Here is a 17,908-nt window from a genome sequence, read left to right as displayed (position 1 = left end):
AACCCAGGAACAGGAAGGGGAATAGAGATACCAAAAGGGTAGGGGGAAGAGAGGTGGAGAAGTGGGGAGGCAAGGGGTCACCTAGCGCAACGAATCGCACATAACCACACACCCCCATCCAGGGAGAAGAACAACAGAAACTAGAGAGGAAGGGAGATAGTGGTCAGTGGGCAGTGTCAGATTTGAAAATAATAAGCAACCTATAATCTATCAAGGTACCAGGAGGATTTGGGGGCGGGGGTTGAGAGAAAGCTGATCCCAAGGGCTCAATGGAAAGTAAATGTCCAGAAAAGAATGATGGAATATATGTACAATATGTCGGATACAACTGATGTATGGATGGTAACAAGAGTTGTAAGAGCCCACGATAAAATGATCTAAAAAAATCATAGCAATCTTTATTACACAAAAATATTAAAATGTGAAGCTATCATTTCTCATTATGTTCTCAGTCTAGGTCTATGAATTTCAGAAGCAGGAATTCCATCTCTTTAACCCCTCCCTGGTTTAAAATCCAGGAAAGGTATGAGTCAGGGTTGTATCTCCTCACAATACTTATTCAACCTGTCTGTTGAGCAAATCATCAGAGAAGCTGGATTATAATAAGGCTCCACGGTCACCATGTGTCCTTCAAGAAAATCAATACACCCCCTACCCCGGTATCTGAAAAACCAGTTGTTATAACCGACTGAGCTGACATCTCTGCTTTGAATTTAGCTGGTCCCACAAATCCCCATAGAAGCCACTGTTTTAGGGTCACAAGGAATAAGATGAGCCAGTCAGGGTGCAGTATTGCACTGATGAAACACACAACTTTTTTCTAGTTCTTTAATGCTTCCTTCCCCCCACTATCATGACCTTAATTCTACCTTACAAATAGGACTAGCCCAGAACATATACACTGCTACAGATAAGAGCCCACAACACAGGGAATCCAGGATAGAGAAACCCCAACAATGAGAATAGAGATAGCAAGAGGATAAGGGGAAGGTGGGAAGAGAAAGGGAGAATCTATCCCAAGGATCGACATATAACCCCATCCCAGGGGGTCGAACAACAGAAAAGTGGGTGAAGGGTGACAGAGGATGATATAAGATATGAAAGCAATAATCTATAACTTATCAAGGGTTCATGAGGGAGGGAGGATGGGGGAGGGAAGGGGGAAAATGAGGAGCTCATATCAAGGCCTCAAGTAGAAAGAAAATGCATTGAAAATGATGATGGCAACATATGTACAAATGTGCTTGACACAATGGACGAATGTGTGGATTGTGATGAGATGTAAGAGCCCCCAATAAAAGTATTTTTTTTTAAAAAGCCACTGTTTTGATTAAATCTTGTTCTTTGATTGAATGAAGACTCATCCCATGTTATAGTCTGTTCCATAAATAGTCTTCATTAGTTTAGATCTCACTGAAAATACTGATAGCGAGATTAGCTTTTTGTGCTAGCTGATCTTTAAACAATGCTTTTTGGCACCCATTGAATTGTATATCTATATTATTCCTGTCAAGTTCTGTACAATAAACTCACAAGTGCCTCGTGCCAGGTGCTAACTCGCGTACAGAGGGTCTGGTGCAAGCAGAGTGGGTCCTGGGAATGCTGCCCTGTGCTGTAAGTGGGTTCTACGCCGGTCCTAAAATTATTTAGGGATACTAGTGGTTTACACATTTTCCCAACTATTTTATATCACTTGTTTCCATAAGCATATCCTTTCCCAATAAGAATCTGCCAGGGTTTGATGATGATATCTGTTCTAGAACACGGATTGCTTTTACTGTGGATCACAACTGTAAAATCCTTCAGCAATGCTCCTTACCTGGAGAGAATGACATCACGCCGAGATGAAGCAGGCTTTCCTGCGTAGTGCTAACTTCAGATGTTTATTCCGTGTGAACATTAGTTTTAGTACGACATAAGCATGGGAAGCTTCTGAGTCAAGCCAAGGCCGCATCATTCCAAATGAAACGGAGACGTGGCAGTTATTTTATGACTAAACCTCATTTCTGCTAGTGGGATAAGTAAAAGTATTGGAAGTCTGGTTTTTTTTTTTAAATGATTTTTGCCCTTTTTAAAGAAAAGGCTTGGGAAGAAATTTCCAGGACATGGTTTAGTTATAATTCCAATGATAAAACGAACTGTGGGTAACAGCCTCTGGCGGCATAAGAAGAGATTGATATTGTCAAGTAAGACCTTGATAAGATAGCTCTTTCTGTTTTCATCTCATGAAGTTCAAATGCTGAGAAGATGGCATTTGAGACTAGTGGTGTGCTAAAGAAGAAGGCTTTTGCTATTTTATTAGCTGTGAATATAAAGTTATTACACAAGTCATATGAAACCTTTGCTTCCCTTATAACGTAAAAGAACTCGGACAGTTTCTAACATTCTACTAAACAAGGCGATGGATGGCTCGAGGCGAAGTGAGATGTCTAGGCTCTCCAGTGATGCATTAACTAAACCAAAACGACAACTTTACTCATTTCAGAATGGTTTATTATAACAGCAATCTTCGAAGGCAGACACAAGAGAGTCTACTATGCTGAGATTTTAAAACATAAATAACTAATTTAATGCATCACTAGTGATGTACAATAGATGTCCTCTTGCCGTACCAACTCAAACAAGAGACTGATGTAATCTGCCAGAGACTTCAAAGTAACTAGTCTGTTAGGAAGAACACACTTCTTTTGTGCAAACCTTCCTAGTTAAAATAATTGCGGAAACTCTGTCAGACACTTACTAAATAAAAATACCGAACCATCATTAAAATAGTGCTTCATGAGAAAAAGAGAAGTAAGCACTATCAGTCCTTAAATTTATCTTGAGTAACATTAGACCCCAATATGGAAACACGCGTCTACTCAAAGAAAATAAGCAGCAATGGCAAAGTATGGTTATTTTAGAATAGTATCTTTAAACTTAACATCTTAGAACTTTAACTATTACTTTGGTCTCTATCAGATTATTTGCACATACAGATACCGGATGCCTGATCTATGAAAGAAATCCACGAGTACAGCTCAGGTCTCTGTAAATCTTCCCTACTGTGTGAATATAGAACATTTCCCAAACTCTATATTTCTCAAGGTAAAAACTTAGGTCAGAGTTCCCAAGGTGTACTGTTATTATGTTTAACATATTTTTCCAAAGAAAGGACCTTCTCTCTGCCTCTATTCTCCCTTCCCTACCATGGAATTCCCATTTCTAGCCTTAATGGGAAAGGAGGGCATGCGGGGCGGGGGAAGAAAAGATGGAAGTGTAAAATTTAGCAAGTATTTTTTAAAAAGCCTGCTTAATAAGATTATTATTCTTGGTCTGGGCCATTTGTCAATTTGTCTTTTGGCTCACAAATGCCAGACAAAATATAAATATAAATTAAGACATTTTCCATGGCTGGTTCTCCTGCAGCAGAAGTTAATCCTGGGGCAAGTACCTATTATTCTACCTGAGGAGAAACTAAGGAGTCTCCACTTCTGTAGGCCACTGGAGACGGTCAGCGGGAGCCACAGTGGCACACAGGCAACGCGCTAGGGTTCTTCCCAATGGTATTCCAAAGGCCAAGTCTGAGAACAATTTTTAATAAGGATTTTTGTAAGGCTAGTAGTTGAAGAGTAAAAGACATGCCCCCATGTGACAACGGACATTTTCTTTACTGACTAGTACTTCAGGGTACATACTTCCAACTAGAGTTCTCAGAATGTTAGAAGAACTGTAAAAAGGATTTCTCAAATTCATTGGGAAACAATTATTTTTCATGTCCTGTAACTACTGTCAATCTCCTGCCCAGTAATCATCTATCAGTGTGTCCCCCTGGAGTGGCCTGTGTATTGAAACGATGTTAGGAGCTACACCTTCAGTATTTGCCACCAAATGCCACCAAAACCATGCAGAGGAAGAGTAAGCGGAGCTTCTGGGTTAAGTCAGCCGAGGAAGAAAGCATTGGTGATCTAGCTCTAAAAATTAGCCAAAGAAAACCCTATGGACCACACCAGAGCAGGGTCCAGTTTAGTGCTGGAAGATGAGTCTCATAGATCGGAAGGCACTCAAAATACACGGCGATACAGCAATGAACTCAAACATACACACAACCGTGCAGATGACACAGGACTCAACAGCATGGCGCTCTGCTGTGCATGGAGTTACCATGAATCAAAGCCAACTTGACAGATGCTAACCAATAGTCATATGCCCTTTACTAATGAACTGACTGTAAATCGTTGTGTTTGCAAACTTTTAGAGGCTTCCTATGATTCCTGGATAGAATTCAAACTCATTGTTAAAAAAAAAAGAAAAAGAATTCAAACTCATTGTTCTGGTATCCCAAACTTAGCACCTTTCCCTTTTATCCGAGTTCACATTCCCAGTAAGGCCCAAGTATCAATGTTATACTCCCACCAAAAGGCTATGTCAACTCTCTGCGCCTTGCTCCTCCACAGTCCCTATCTGGACTCCTGCCAGCCTCCTACCACATCAGTGCTTCTTCTCCACTGCCTAGCGGAAAACCTAGTTTATCCTTCCAAAGCATGTAATTATCCCATTCAAAATCACCACTCCCCTGCCTCTAAAAGACCTTAAATATCCTGCTCCTAGGTCAGTTATCTTTATTTTTTTTAACATTTTATTAGGGACTCATACAACTCTTATCACAATTCATACATATATCAATTGTGTAAAGCACATCTGTACATTCTTTGCCCTCATCATTCTCAAAGCATTTGCTCTCCACCTAAGCCCTTTGCATCAGGTCCTCTTTTTTCTCCCTCCTTCCCCCCATCCCCCCTCCCTCATGAGCCCTTGATAATTTATAGATTATTATTTTGTCATATCTTTCCCTGTCCCACGTCTCCCTTCACCCGGTCAGTTCTCTTTCATATGCATTATAGATTTTCTCCTAATCCCAACGATCAGTTCTTAGGGGCATCCAATTCTGAGACACTCCTTTCAATTCACGTCTTCCATACGGCCACCCTGCCTTGTTTGTAGCAGCAGCAACAGCAGGCATTCAATAAAGGTTTATCGAGTGAATTAACTTTTATGTAATCATAATCTTTTATTCTGGATTTATTCTTATTTGAGCAGAAACCGGTGGTAAAAGCTGTTTCTGTCTGTAATCTCCCTTCAAAAGCAAGCAACAGAAATGATTAATTTCTCCATTATAAATTCAATTGAAGGTGAGACCAGAGAGGCCCCATTCATAAACTGAGCCAGTGGAAACCCATTAACAATGCTACTGGCAGAAACAAAGCAATAGGCGCTGAAGGACTGATTTTCCTTGCAACCGTGAAAAATACATACTCCCATCAAAGTGTGCATGGGAGAAATAGAAATGAATATGGGGTACTGGAAGTGTTTTATAATGGAATATATTGAATGTATTCTTCAATCCCCTATGGAAGTGTTCAAATTTTGAAACGTCCAAAATCCAGGAGGCTTAGTCATAGCAACACTCGTTTCCTTGGGGGACATACGATTCTCTACTCTGTTCAGTTCGACCATCTAAATAAACCGAGAAGCCTCTCAGCCAATTTACGAAAATGTTTCCTTTCATGGAATTGACCTAAACAGTGAGCCCTAATCTGAGAAATCACTCATCTACAACAAAACCAAAAAGCCAAACAACAAAACAAAAATAACCCCACACCCCAACACCCTGCTTTTTGTTTAAAAAGCCACCACATTTCATTTGTACCCCGTAGGGACAATGAATCAAGCTTGGCTGAATGAATAGACAGATGACTGCCTCCCTTTAATTACAAGATGAAATAAAAGCTGGTTGACAAGTGACGCAATGTTAACATCTGAGCCTGGGTCTTGGGAGAAGGAACTGAAAATTGGCCTCTTGGCTGAGATTTGAGAAATGGCTCCTCTAGTCTTCCGCTGCTGCTTCTGGTTCTTTGATGGTCTTGGATTGGACTTATCCTGCGCCCCCCCCCCTCAAAATTCAGTTTCTGCTGGAAAATAAAACAAAATTAAAAATCATGCTGCATTTCAAATATATCTGGAGATTAAAAGAACAAAATAAAAGGCCGAGAAGGAGAAAGAAAAATACTCCTAAGAGAAGGAAAATCGCAAAGTATGTTAGTATTCAAAACAAAAACGGGCCGCTATTTGTAGACCTGAGTCAAGAGCACCTTTGTGTAACACTTCGAATGTAACTTTTACCTCTCAGGCTAACTTTTCTCTAGGTGTCTTTGATTTTCTTTTCTTTTTAAAATCGCTTTATTGGGGGCTCATCTCAGGCTATTTTTAAGCATACTCCAAATCTCATTTAATTAATAAGATCTCCAGAAACATTTCATATTCACAGAAGTCCCCAAAGGAAAGAAAATACTACGTTACAAATAACTACTGAGAGCTCCCCAGCAGCTTGGCCAGATCCAGTGGCTTACTTAAAATGGAATGGATCGTTTAGACCGCGTTCCTCAACAGTTAACATTTACCAAGGTCTCTTGGCACAGAATTGTGACTGTCCCGAAACATTCCTAAATGATTCAGCAGACAAAGTACAGCTCCCTCCTCCTTCCTCCACATGACAAGATCCCTTAGGTATCACAGAGAACATGTACGTCCAGTGTACAGAGTGCTTGGGTTTTAAATGATGGGCTTAAGGCCCATGGGGAAGAAGTGGAGCCCAAGCCCCTCTCTGGCAGCTTACTTTTGCCACCTAGTGGGGGAGGCAGTTTTATGGTCAAGTTTTATTATTTTGCCAAAGGATTATCTCCTTTTTAGATCTAAGAGTAGGAATCAGCTAATTAGAAAATGTTCAACCCTGCTTTTCTTTCTTTGGGGAGATTTGAGGTACACACACACACACATATGTATATATACACATATACAACCTTAAGTAATTTCTTCAAAATGGTCTTGCATCATGTTTCTAGTTTTTTTCCCCAAGGAGTTAGTTTTTCACTATATTGATTAGAGAATTCACGATAAATTAAAACCTATTTGTATAAAACTTGTGATTTATAATTTGGTGGGGAATCAAAGTGGCCATTTTTGGGCCTTTCCCTAGCTCCATCCATACCTAGAAGGTGTTCACAAGGGCCATGTTTTAGCTTGTTGTTCCTGTTGTCATATGGACTTGGAGACAAAATGTGTACCTTTATCCCTCCTTTCTCTTTACCACTTGCATCTCAGACCTTCAGTTATCTACTAACTAGTATCCCTGGACTTCACACTTACTGTAGCCAGTGCAGGGGTGAATCAACAAAGCTGTTGTCTAAGGTTGATTGTGTGCACATCAGTGACGGTGTTGGCCAAGGACACTGAGAGTACCTTAGCCGACCAGGAGAGGAAATAAATGTGCTCGGAAGGCAGTACAGCCAGAATGTTCCTTACAGGTGGGGATGGCAAGACTTTGTCTTGCATACTTTGGACACAGACACTGGAGAAGGGCATCGTGCTTAATAGCGGGCGAATGAACAAGATAGACTGGCGCAGTGGCTGAAACACAGGGCTAACAACAGGCAGCGTCTGCGAAGATGGCGCAGGTCTGGGCAGTGTTTCATTCTGCTGAGCTGAGAGTTGCTCTGAGTCGGAATCGACTCGGTGCCAGTGGGAGTGTAGAAATTAACGAGCCGACAGAAGTGAGGGTCAATTAACTCACTCCCGGAGATCACCTCTCAATAATTCTATGAGGAAGGCGCTCCTTTGATCAATCAACCAAATGACACCAAAAGGCATTTGGACAAAAACAAGGTTCAGAAGACAGGAAGGAGCGGGAAAGATGGGAGAATGGAAATGGGCATCCCAGGGAAGAAGAGGGAAGAGAGTTTCTACTTGAGGGGATTGCAATGAAAGTCACAAAACAATATGTTCATAAATTGTTGAATTTTCTCTGCAAGCTTTCACCCAACACACAATAAAATGTTCTTTAAAAAAGAAGAAGAAGAAGCAGTTAAGAGTCAATTTACTGGGCTGAGTTCTGGAAACTTCATAATCAAGAGTAAGGGTGGAGCAGTACTAATGAACAGGAATTGAGGTCAGGAACATAGGAAATTTGAGGCACGCCACAGAGCCTGCGTCCTTGGACTTGAGACACATCCAAGGGTCAAGAGGGCTGAGCCCTAGTGCAGATATGGAAGGCGTGGACCTAGCCTCACACGGTGATAACCTTTGTCTCAGCTGTAGGCACACATCCCCACATCCTTCGTGGAGAGTTGCTTCTCCCTGGGGATTTCTGACCCAAACAGATGATTGGCTGGACCAAAGTGTACAGTATTCTGAATGGGACTAAAATCCTCTAGGTCTCCGAGGCGTCGAAACGAGTAAAGCTTTTTGTTTGTTTACAGTTTTGCTGATGTAGTAGCAAAAATACATTCACCATGAATTATTTTAGTAAATTTATGAAGTTAGAGCATTTTCATTACCAAAAAAAGTTCCTGCCATATCAATTTTCAGTTTCTGCTCCTACTCTTAACCCAAGGTAACTGATGATCTGCTTTATATTCAATAGATATTTGCCCTGTCTGGAAATTTCATATAAATAGAAATAGACAATACAAGGGGGTGCCTCAAAAGAAAAAAACATGGATTCTCCACCAAAGCTATGTATTTAAGTTTGTTTGTTTGTTTGTTTTTTTAAACAAAACAACCTTGTCATCTTCAAAGTACGCTCCATTATACTTAACACATTTGTCAAATCTGCGATCCCATTCTTGGAAACATGTTTCAAACTCAAGTTTGGATGGCTGACAGCACCTCCCTTGTTTTTTTCTTTACTTCTTCTTCATCATCAAATTGCTGTCCTTTCATGTCCCTCTGCATTTTGGAAACAAAAAGAAGTCACACTGAGAAAGGTCAGGTGAGTAAGGTGTGTGGGGCAAGAGAGACATGCTGTTTTTGCCCCAAACTAGCACACTGAGACGGCTGTGTGAGCAGGTATGTTGTCATGGTGGCAATGGGGCAAGAGAGACATGCTGTTTTTGCCCCAAACTAGCACACTGAGACGGCTGTGTGAGCAGGTATGTTGTCATGGTGGCAAAACCAGTCTCCCGTCCCACAAAGCAGGCCATTTTTGTCACACACAGTTACACTATCTTTTCAGAACCTCTACACAGAAAGCATGGTTAACAGTCTGACCTAATGTGTGAATATCAAACAGTTCCCAGACGCTACACTTCAAAAGGTAAAAAGTCAGGTGAGTTTCCATCGCGAACTGTTATTATGTTTAACATATTTTTCCAAAGAAAGGACCTTACACTTCTCTCTGCCTCTCTTCTCCCTTCCCTACCATGGAATTCCCATTTCTAGCTTTAATGGGAAAGGGTGGGGAGGTGGGGGAAAGAAAAGATAGAGGTGTAAAATTCAGAAACTATTTTTTAAAAGTCTTCTTAATAAGATTATTATTCTTGGGCTGGGCCATTTGTCAATTGGTTTTCAGGAAGTTGACAGACGTCCAGAAAGAGGTTTGTCATCAACAGACATTTCACCATTTTTGAAATGAGAAAACCACTCATATAGTTGAGGTTTATCGCATAGTGCTGTCCTTGTAAGCTGTGTTCAGCATCTCAACAGTTTCTGTGGCACTTTTTCCTGAGCAGGAAACACAGTTTCACAGCTGCCCGCTATTCTCTTAAATCGGCCATTACAAAAATGAGGTTTGAGTGAAACTGCTTTTACGAAAAAATTCACTGTGACTAGAGAGCACCTTCCCAGGCATGGGGTGTACTAACCCAGACCAAGTTGCTCAATACTCACCTAGCGGGAAAAATGCATACTTCCATTTTTTTGGGGGGGGTACCCCATCATATGTGATCTCTTATGCCTGGCATCTTTCATGTAGCATGCTTTTGAGTTTGTTCTTATTAATGCTAACTCCTGGTGTATGGATATACTATATTTTGCTTATCTATTCATCAGTTGGTGGGCATTTGGACTGTCTTCAGTTTTTCATTATTCTACAATTAATTGTGAAATAATTCCTGTATGTCTTGGTGCAAATATAAGTCAATTTATCTTGGATAAATGCTCAGGAGTGAAACATTGGATCATGTGATAAAACTTTTTTAATCATTATATTGGGGGCTCATACAACCCTTATCTCATGTAATAAATTTATATGATCTTTAACTTTAGAAAACTGCCAACCTCTTTTTCAAAGTGTCTGTATACATTCATAATCCCACCAGCAATGAGGGCTCCATGTTCTTTTCTCCATATCCCGGTTAGCATTTATTAGTGTCTTTTTAAACATAAGCATCTTAGTGGCTACCTGTACCATGTTATCAATTTGTTATCTCACTTTGCATTTCTTTGATGGCTTATAATGTCAAGCATGTTTTCAAGTACTAATTAGCTAATCATTTTTATTTGTTGAAATGTCTATTCATATCTTTTATTCATTCTAAATGAATAATCTTCTTATTGAATTCTAAAAGTTATTTACATATCCTGAAACAAGTCATTTATCAGAAAGTGATTTGTGAATATTTTCTTGTACTTGATGGCTTGTTTTTTCATTTTCCTACTGAGGACTTTTGAAGCACATAAGATTCAAATTTTGATAAGTCTAATGTACCAAAAAGAATCGAGGCATTTGAAGTAAGGTACTGGCAAAGTACCATGGAAAAAGAACAAACATCTGTCTTTGAAGAGGTCTAGCCAGATGCTCCTTAGAAGCAATGATGGTCAGATGTCATCTCATGTACTTGAGACATAGTATAAAGAAAGACTAGCCCTTGGGAAAGGATATCATGCTTGGTAAAGTAGAAGAGCAGAGACAGAGAGGAAGGGCTTTGATGAGATCTATTGACACAGTGACTTCAACAGCACACTCAGCTATCACAACAGTGGTGAGGACGGCACCAACCGGGGCAGTCTTTTCATTCCGATGGGCAGGCAGTCACTATGCGCCCGAACTAACTCGATGGCACCTATCAACAACGCATCAGTTTCTTCTTCTTCTATCATTTTATTGGGAGCTCTTACAGATATCATAACATTCCAGAGTTCAATCATGTACCAATTTCTTCTTCAGTAGGTCATGCTTTGGGTGCTGTAGCTCATGCTTTGCCCAACTTCAAATCATGAAGATGTCCTTCTTTATTTCCTTCACAGACTCAAGGGTTTCAGGTTTCCACTAACCCCAATATCCATTCTGAGAGCTCATTTTTGCATATGACAGGAGGTTAGGACTAAATTCATGCTTTACAAATGGATAGCTAATTGTTCCCAATACTATTTGTTCAAATAACTGTCCTTTCCCCCATTAGTCTTGGCATCTTTATGAAAATTGGTTGAACACAAATAATTCTGGCTTCTCAATTCTGTTCCAGTTAGCTACATGCTTTTCATTCTGTCACTACCTTGATAGCATAAAGTTACTTTACTGTAAATGTTGAAATTGAGTAATATTAAGTCTCCAAAATTTGTTCTTCCCTTTCAAATTTGTTTGAACTATTCTTGGCGATTCATATTCAGAAATAAACTTTAGGGTACGCACTGGGGTGTGATCCCCAAGGTCAGTAGTTTTAAATTACCAGCTGCTCCAGAGTGTGGGAGAAAATACAGGGCTTTCTTTATTTTTGAGGCCTGTTGAATCCCCTCTGACCATGCGCCAGGCCTGTGAAGAGCCTTGTTATCGTGCAGAGTGCATTGGAAGGTGGATTCTTGCAGATGCAGTTAGGTTAACATTTAGTACCCTATCATTTCATCTTCCTTAGGACACATTTAAATTGAACATTTTATGCCTTTCAATAGAGCTATTTTATTGTTTTTTTTCTCTCTGCCATATTCAAGTGGTTATCAAGGTTTACTGATTCTTCCTCTGAAACGGCTGAGAGAGAAGCTGTTTTCCTTGCCATTTTTGGAGCCATCAGCATCGACGAAACCAGCACCAATTCCTGAATTTTTATACTAACAGCTTCCCTCTCCATCACAGCTCTGCCTGTGTCCGGTGGCCAGGTTGATCTTAGAAACACTAGCACAGTCCTATCCCTTGCTCCAGAATAAAGAATCCCCTCTTCTGCTATGAGCTTGCAACATTTATACAGCTTGACCCAATGTTTAATTGCCTTTTGATCTCATGTAACATCACTCCGTCCTGGAGGGACTACCAAGTTGAATTTCTCTACCTCCATAGACATGTATTTATTGCCAACTTCTGTGTTTCTAGATTTTCTCATGTTGTTTCTCTTAAAAGGCATGTCCTTATAGTTTGTCTTTCAATTTTTGGTCCACCAACTCCTAAAGAAGTGGAATCAGGTGAATTCTTCTGCTCTAAAACCATACCTAAACTTCATAGACCTTCAATATTCGTATGAACATATACAGATAGTCTTAAAAAGCATTACAGACACTGAGTCATGGCCCTTTATAATTGGTCCTCAACTGTTTTCTGGCATGTGGATAGTTTCTCCATCTTTTAATTACACTCACTGTGAAAGCTTTTATTTTGTTATTTGTTAGTATATAGTGTTGTGGTAGGCAGACAGCCTTTATGATGGTTGAATGAATAAATTAAAGTACCGTATATACTCGTGTATAAGCCGAGTTTTTCAGCACAAAAAAATGTGCTGAAAAACTGGGGTTTGGCTTATACACGGGCCAGTGGTACCCCAGTGAGGTTTAACATCTCACTGGTGATTGCCGTTCCTCCGTTGTTCATTCAAAGCCACGCTGACACTGTAGGGCTTTGAATGTTTGTTTACTCACATCTAACCAATCAGAGCCGTCCTATGACATGGACGGCTCCAATTCGCAGAAGCACCCTTAGTGATTCACTTACGCCGGCAGCTGAACTGGTAAGGACGTGTCTGTGGCTGCGCTCCGTCTCTCCCCTCTGGTCTCTGTGTTAATTCACATCCTGCATTTCCCACCCTAGGCTTATACTCAAGTCAATCAGTTTTTCTGGTTTCCCAGGTAATAATTAGGTAGCTCGGCTTATACTCGGGTCGGCTAATATTAGAGTAGATACTGTATTTCATACTTTGTATGGAAATTTCAGGACATCCTGAAAGAAAAATGATTACTGAGGTAGTTAATTTATTGTGCCAAACTGGCTGATAAACACATGGGGGATTAATTGAAGGGTGGAGAGATAAATGGCCCTTCGAGCCTCGCCTTTCATGTCTCTTGCTCTTTGATCATCGGACCAGAGTGCGGCTGCCTTGCTTGTTCTTTGCCTCACTTTGCAAGCTACACTACCTCTGGGACACCTAACCAGTGGAGTGTGTCACTGTAATTTGATGTGCCTTGAAGCCCTGCTTCGTCACACCATTGGAGTGTACATCTCTTGAGCTAGGGACGTCAGACCCTATCATATAGCTGACTATTGGTGACCTGCCTTGCTGTTTGCTCCCTGTGCCCAAAGCCTGAATTGCTCTACAGAGGACTACCTGGCGGCCCTCAAGATTTGAAAGACTGCCAGTGTCTCACAACTGTCTCATGGGAGTGAGTTGCACTGAGCCATGTGTACTGCTTTATAATTTAATTAACTGTTTATTTCTTCTGTTATCTATCTGTATAAATATATATAACATTATTAGCATTCTGGTTTTGTTTCTCTAGAGAACCCTGTTCAACACAATTACTTTGTGGTGTCGTTTCATTGTTGCTGGTCGAGCCAGTTATTAACAGGTTAGAAAGTGAACTTTGTCTAAGAACTCTCACGTATCTCTCTGAGAGCAAGGGTGATTTAAAAATTATTTAACAATTAATGTGGTAATGGAAGCAGCCAATAAGATCAGATAACCAAACAAAAGCCAAAGCTCCTCTGGGACCAAGCAATGACCCATCTATCTGTTCCTAGATCCTGGGACGTCTCTCCGAGGTCCTGGACATGAGGCCCTGATGGTGGGGGGAGATTCACCGGACAGCATTTTACTACATGTTTAAAACCTTTACTAATTGACATAACCATACAAATGAACACAGACTTTTCTTTCTTTTTTGCCAGCAAGTCAATTGTCGTTCTCTGGGTTTTCTGATGTCTGTAGTCTAACATATATATATTGAAATTCCGTCATGGGTGGGCACTCTCAGGTTTGAGTGTAAATGTGAGAACTGTGAATCTCTGCAGTGCTCTCCTGCCATGGAGTCCGTTCTGGCTCCCAGCAACACTGTGGGGGAACTGCACTGATGGGTTTCCAAGATTCACTGTTCATGGGAATTAAAAGTCTCCTCTTTCTCCCTCGGATCTTCTGGTAGTCTTGAACTACTAATCTCAATGGTTAACAGCCCAAAGCAACCCACTACACCAACAGGTCCTAGACAAGAACAGCAAACCCTTAGAAGCCAGCTTCATAGGAGAACTGAGCAGTACAAGATCAGATGGCATAAGACATGAAAAAAATTATATATTATCAAGAGTTCGTGGGGGGGGGGGATGAGCTCAAGTAGAAAGAAAATGTTTTGAAAATGATGATGCACAAATGTGCTTGACAGAATGCACAGATGTATGGATTGTGATAAGAGCTGTGAGGGCCCCAGTCAAACGATCAAATAAGATCAGAGGGCACAAAGAGCCAGGAGAGCAGGAGTAAGCAACTGAGCAAGTCAGCAGAAATCAGAGTTCAAACGGAAGGAGGTAGGAATCGTCAAGCTGAAGATAAGGAAGTTGAAGTGTCAGCAAACAGCCTGGGAAACAAAAATGAATCAGCAACATGGAAACGCTGACAGTCAGGCACCCTCTCTTCAAGTCCAAAAGGTCCTTACATGCTTCCTTCTCCAGTGAAGAAGAAGATGACCTTCGACAGGTGGATCGACACAGTGGCTACAGTGGGGAGCTGGATCATGAGGACAACTGTGAGGACAGCGCAGGGCTGTGTTTTTTTCTGCTGTGCACAGGGCTGCCCACCTGGAAGCAACCTAACCACCACCCAGCAGAAACCTCCATGAAGGCAGGGTCTGGCCCTGCATAGAGGTAAGGTGACTCAGGTAGGAGACCTTTCACAGTGATAAACATAAGCGTAGGTTCTCATGGCATGGTGATACCAGCAAAACAGTACTGGCACTGACCCAGGGGTGCTTGAAGCACATCGCGGTGCCAACGAGGAACAGCAACAAAAGATACTCGTAGACTGGCTGCACCCGCACCCTGAGTAGTTCATTTTCACATAGCTTCACTAGTTTGGGGTTAAAAACAAACAACCCTTTGGCTATCAAAAGATATAGCATCTGGGTCTGAAAGGCTTGAAGGTAAACAAGCGGCCATCTAGCGCAAAAACAACAAAGCCCACATGGAAGAAGCACACCAGCCTGTGTGATCACGAGGTGTGATGGGATCAGGCATCAAAGAAAAAAAAATCATATCCTTGTGAATGAGGGGAGTGCAGAGTGGGAACCCAAAGCCTATCTGTAGGCAACTGGACATCCCCTGAAAGAAGGGTCGCGGGGACAGGAGGAGATGAATCAGTCAGGGTACATTGTAGCACTGATGAAACACAGCTTTCTTCTAGTTCTTTAATGCTTCCTTCCCCCCACTATCATGATCCCAATTTTACCTTACAAATCCAGCTAGACCAGAGCATGTACACTATACAGATAAGAACTGGAAACACAGGGAATCCAGGACAGATAAACTCCCAGGACCAATGGTGAAAGTACTGACAATGGGAGGGTAGAGAGAGGGTGGGGTAGAAAGGGGGAACCGATTACAGGGATCTACATATAACCGCCTCTCTGGGGGATGGACAACAGAAAAGTGGGTAAAGGGAGACATCAGACAGTATAGGACATGACAAAATAATAATAATTTATAAATTATCAAGGGTTCATAGGGGGGTGGGGAAGGAGGGGAAAATGAGCTGATACTAAGGATTGAAGTAGAAAGCAAATATTTTGAGCATGAGGAGGGCAACAAATGTACAAATGTGCCTGACACAATGAATGTACATATGGATTGGATAAGAGTTGTACAAACCCCCAATAAAATGATTAAAAAAAAACACCTCCAATTCTTTCCAGCCGTGGATAAAAATGAGAAACTGAATAACTATAAGGTATTTTTCCAAAAAATATCTGATCTGAAAAGGCATTAGGCTGTCAGCTGAGATATAAAGAAAGTAGGCCAAATAACTATTACCAATGAAAGAATTAGAAAAGTTTGAAAAAATACCCCATAACTGTTGTGTCTGAAAGAGACTTAGGGGGAAGAGGGAGACGTGTGACTTAATTGAAGGAACAGTGGTAGGAGAGAGACGGTTACGGCTTTTCTGTTTTAAGTAGGGAAATAAATCATACAGAACACCATAAATGGAGTTTACAAGGAAGGTCATACTCTGTTCGCAGTAAAAGCGACCTCCAGTGGTTAGTAACCCTCCCAAATCTGTAACCGAGGGAACCGTATTCCATTGATCATTGCTTTTTAGGAGCCTATGTAGGCTGCAGTTCCCACATCCATTTAGCCAATGATATACACATGGATGTATTGGTTTCACGATGTATTTTGTTACAGTTCATTAATATGGACTGTTAAGTCACAAAACTCTGAAAAATATCTCCCCAGTGATCTTCAAATCAGTATAAAATACATAAATATACTGAACAGTAGAAATATTAAGGTCTTACCTAAAAGTTTTTAATTTAGAGGAAACATCAAGGATTACAAAACTGAATTAAACCATTAAGGAATTACTGACATGGAACATGGGCTATGAAGGTCCCACAGGGAACAAAACTCATTACAGAGGAAATCTACAAAACACTTTTTATGTTTCATCTCCTCTAAGATCACTATCTTCAAAGAGATAGTCTGCTTTGAAATTCTGCGCTCCAGGTAACGGCTCCAGGTAACAGCTATAGGTACAGATTACATAACCATGTGGAACGACTCTTTTACTGTAACTGGGGAAAGTCAGGGTGTTTTTGTTTTGTTTTGTTTTGCGGTTAGCAGCCCAATGCTCAACCTCCAGCACCTATGAATTCACACTTTCTACTCATTAAAAGGGGGAGGTGGGAGGAGGGGCAGAAGAAAAGCAATAAGTAAATTCATGGGATTTGAATAAAGTCCAAAATTATTTTACAACACAAGTTAATAGGTCACTAGTGTACACCACATCACGAGATATATGCAGCCTCTTAGGAATGTGGTCGCAGTGCACGCTGCATAACGGAAATTACAGTCAGTTATCAAACATACACTTTTCCATCTTCCCACTAGATGCTAAGGTGTGGCCACAGAGAAGCTTCCCCTGCCTTCCCCTTTCATTCCCACTGGATCTGGGAACTGCTTACACACTCGTCACGAAGGACGACTGTGGAGACAATAAGATGTTCCCGATTAGTTAGAACACCAACAGTCCAAATAGGAAATGCTTCGGAGTGAGCGCTACATGAACAAGGACATAGAAGCAACCATGGCTATGAGCAAACTTCCTTTCACTGCTCTGATGAATACTGATACTGACAGACGATCCCGTAGGGAATAAAACTGGTTTCTACTGCTAATAAATTTAAAATTCACAATCAAGTCTAATACGGGCACTATTTCCTGAAGAGAATGAACTCTGACCGATGAGAAAGCTCGTGGTGAAGCTAACCTTTGAGATGCATTTCAAAGGTGAAAGCCCAGGTTGGTCATTAGAGTCCAAGACTCTCAGCGAGCTTCCTGGGAGGGGCAGTCAGTGAACAGTTGGGGTTGGACAGGTCTAAAGGTAGGGCCTTGACGTAACTGCGCCGCTCTGCTGCTGTCCTGTGAAAACAACAGGCACAATACATGGAAGGAAGGGTATAAAACTTAAATAAAACTTGAGTCCAGTCTGACCTCCCCCACAGCAGGGTGAACCAAGAGGGAACATAACAGATCAGCAACGGGCGCAGAGCAAAGCCACAAAACCCCCGAGCAGCCCCGCAAATAGAATTCAGGCTAGGCGGGGTCATTCCCAGAATCCCCGAGCACTGGTGGAGAGATAATCATAAAGGTTAGTGGGAAGACCTGAATTATATATGCTTTCTCATTTTTCAG

General features: G+C 41.2%; 1 protein-coding gene across 10 annotated transcripts in view; it reads right to left on the bottom strand.

Annotated features, from left to right (window-relative positions):
* STAU2 (staufen double-stranded RNA binding protein 2) overlaps positions 1–17,908 on the bottom strand; it is a 345,263-nt gene that overhangs the window by 88,732 nt on the left and 238,623 nt on the right. The window contains exon 14 of one of the 10 annotated variants that reach the window (XM_075549572.1): positions 8,644–8,763. The exons of the other annotated variants lie outside the window; for them this stretch is intronic. Within the exon in view, the coding sequence (XP_075405687.1) occupies positions 8,680–8,763 (84 nt within the window). The 3' untranslated portion in view covers positions 8,644–8,679. Of the gene's footprint in view, positions 1–8,643; positions 8,764–17,908 lie in introns of those variants that run through there. 10 annotated transcript variants of the gene reach the window in all.

The sequence above is a fragment of the Tenrec ecaudatus genome, chromosome 5 (genome assembly GCF_050624435.1).
Source record: "Tenrec ecaudatus isolate mTenEca1 chromosome 5, mTenEca1.hap1, whole genome shotgun sequence".
Classification (NCBI taxonomy): Eukaryota; Metazoa; Chordata; class Mammalia; order Afrosoricida; family Tenrecidae; genus Tenrec; species Tenrec ecaudatus.
Note: the sequence above shows the minus strand (reverse complement) of the source record. Positions and strands in the feature narration are given on the sequence as shown.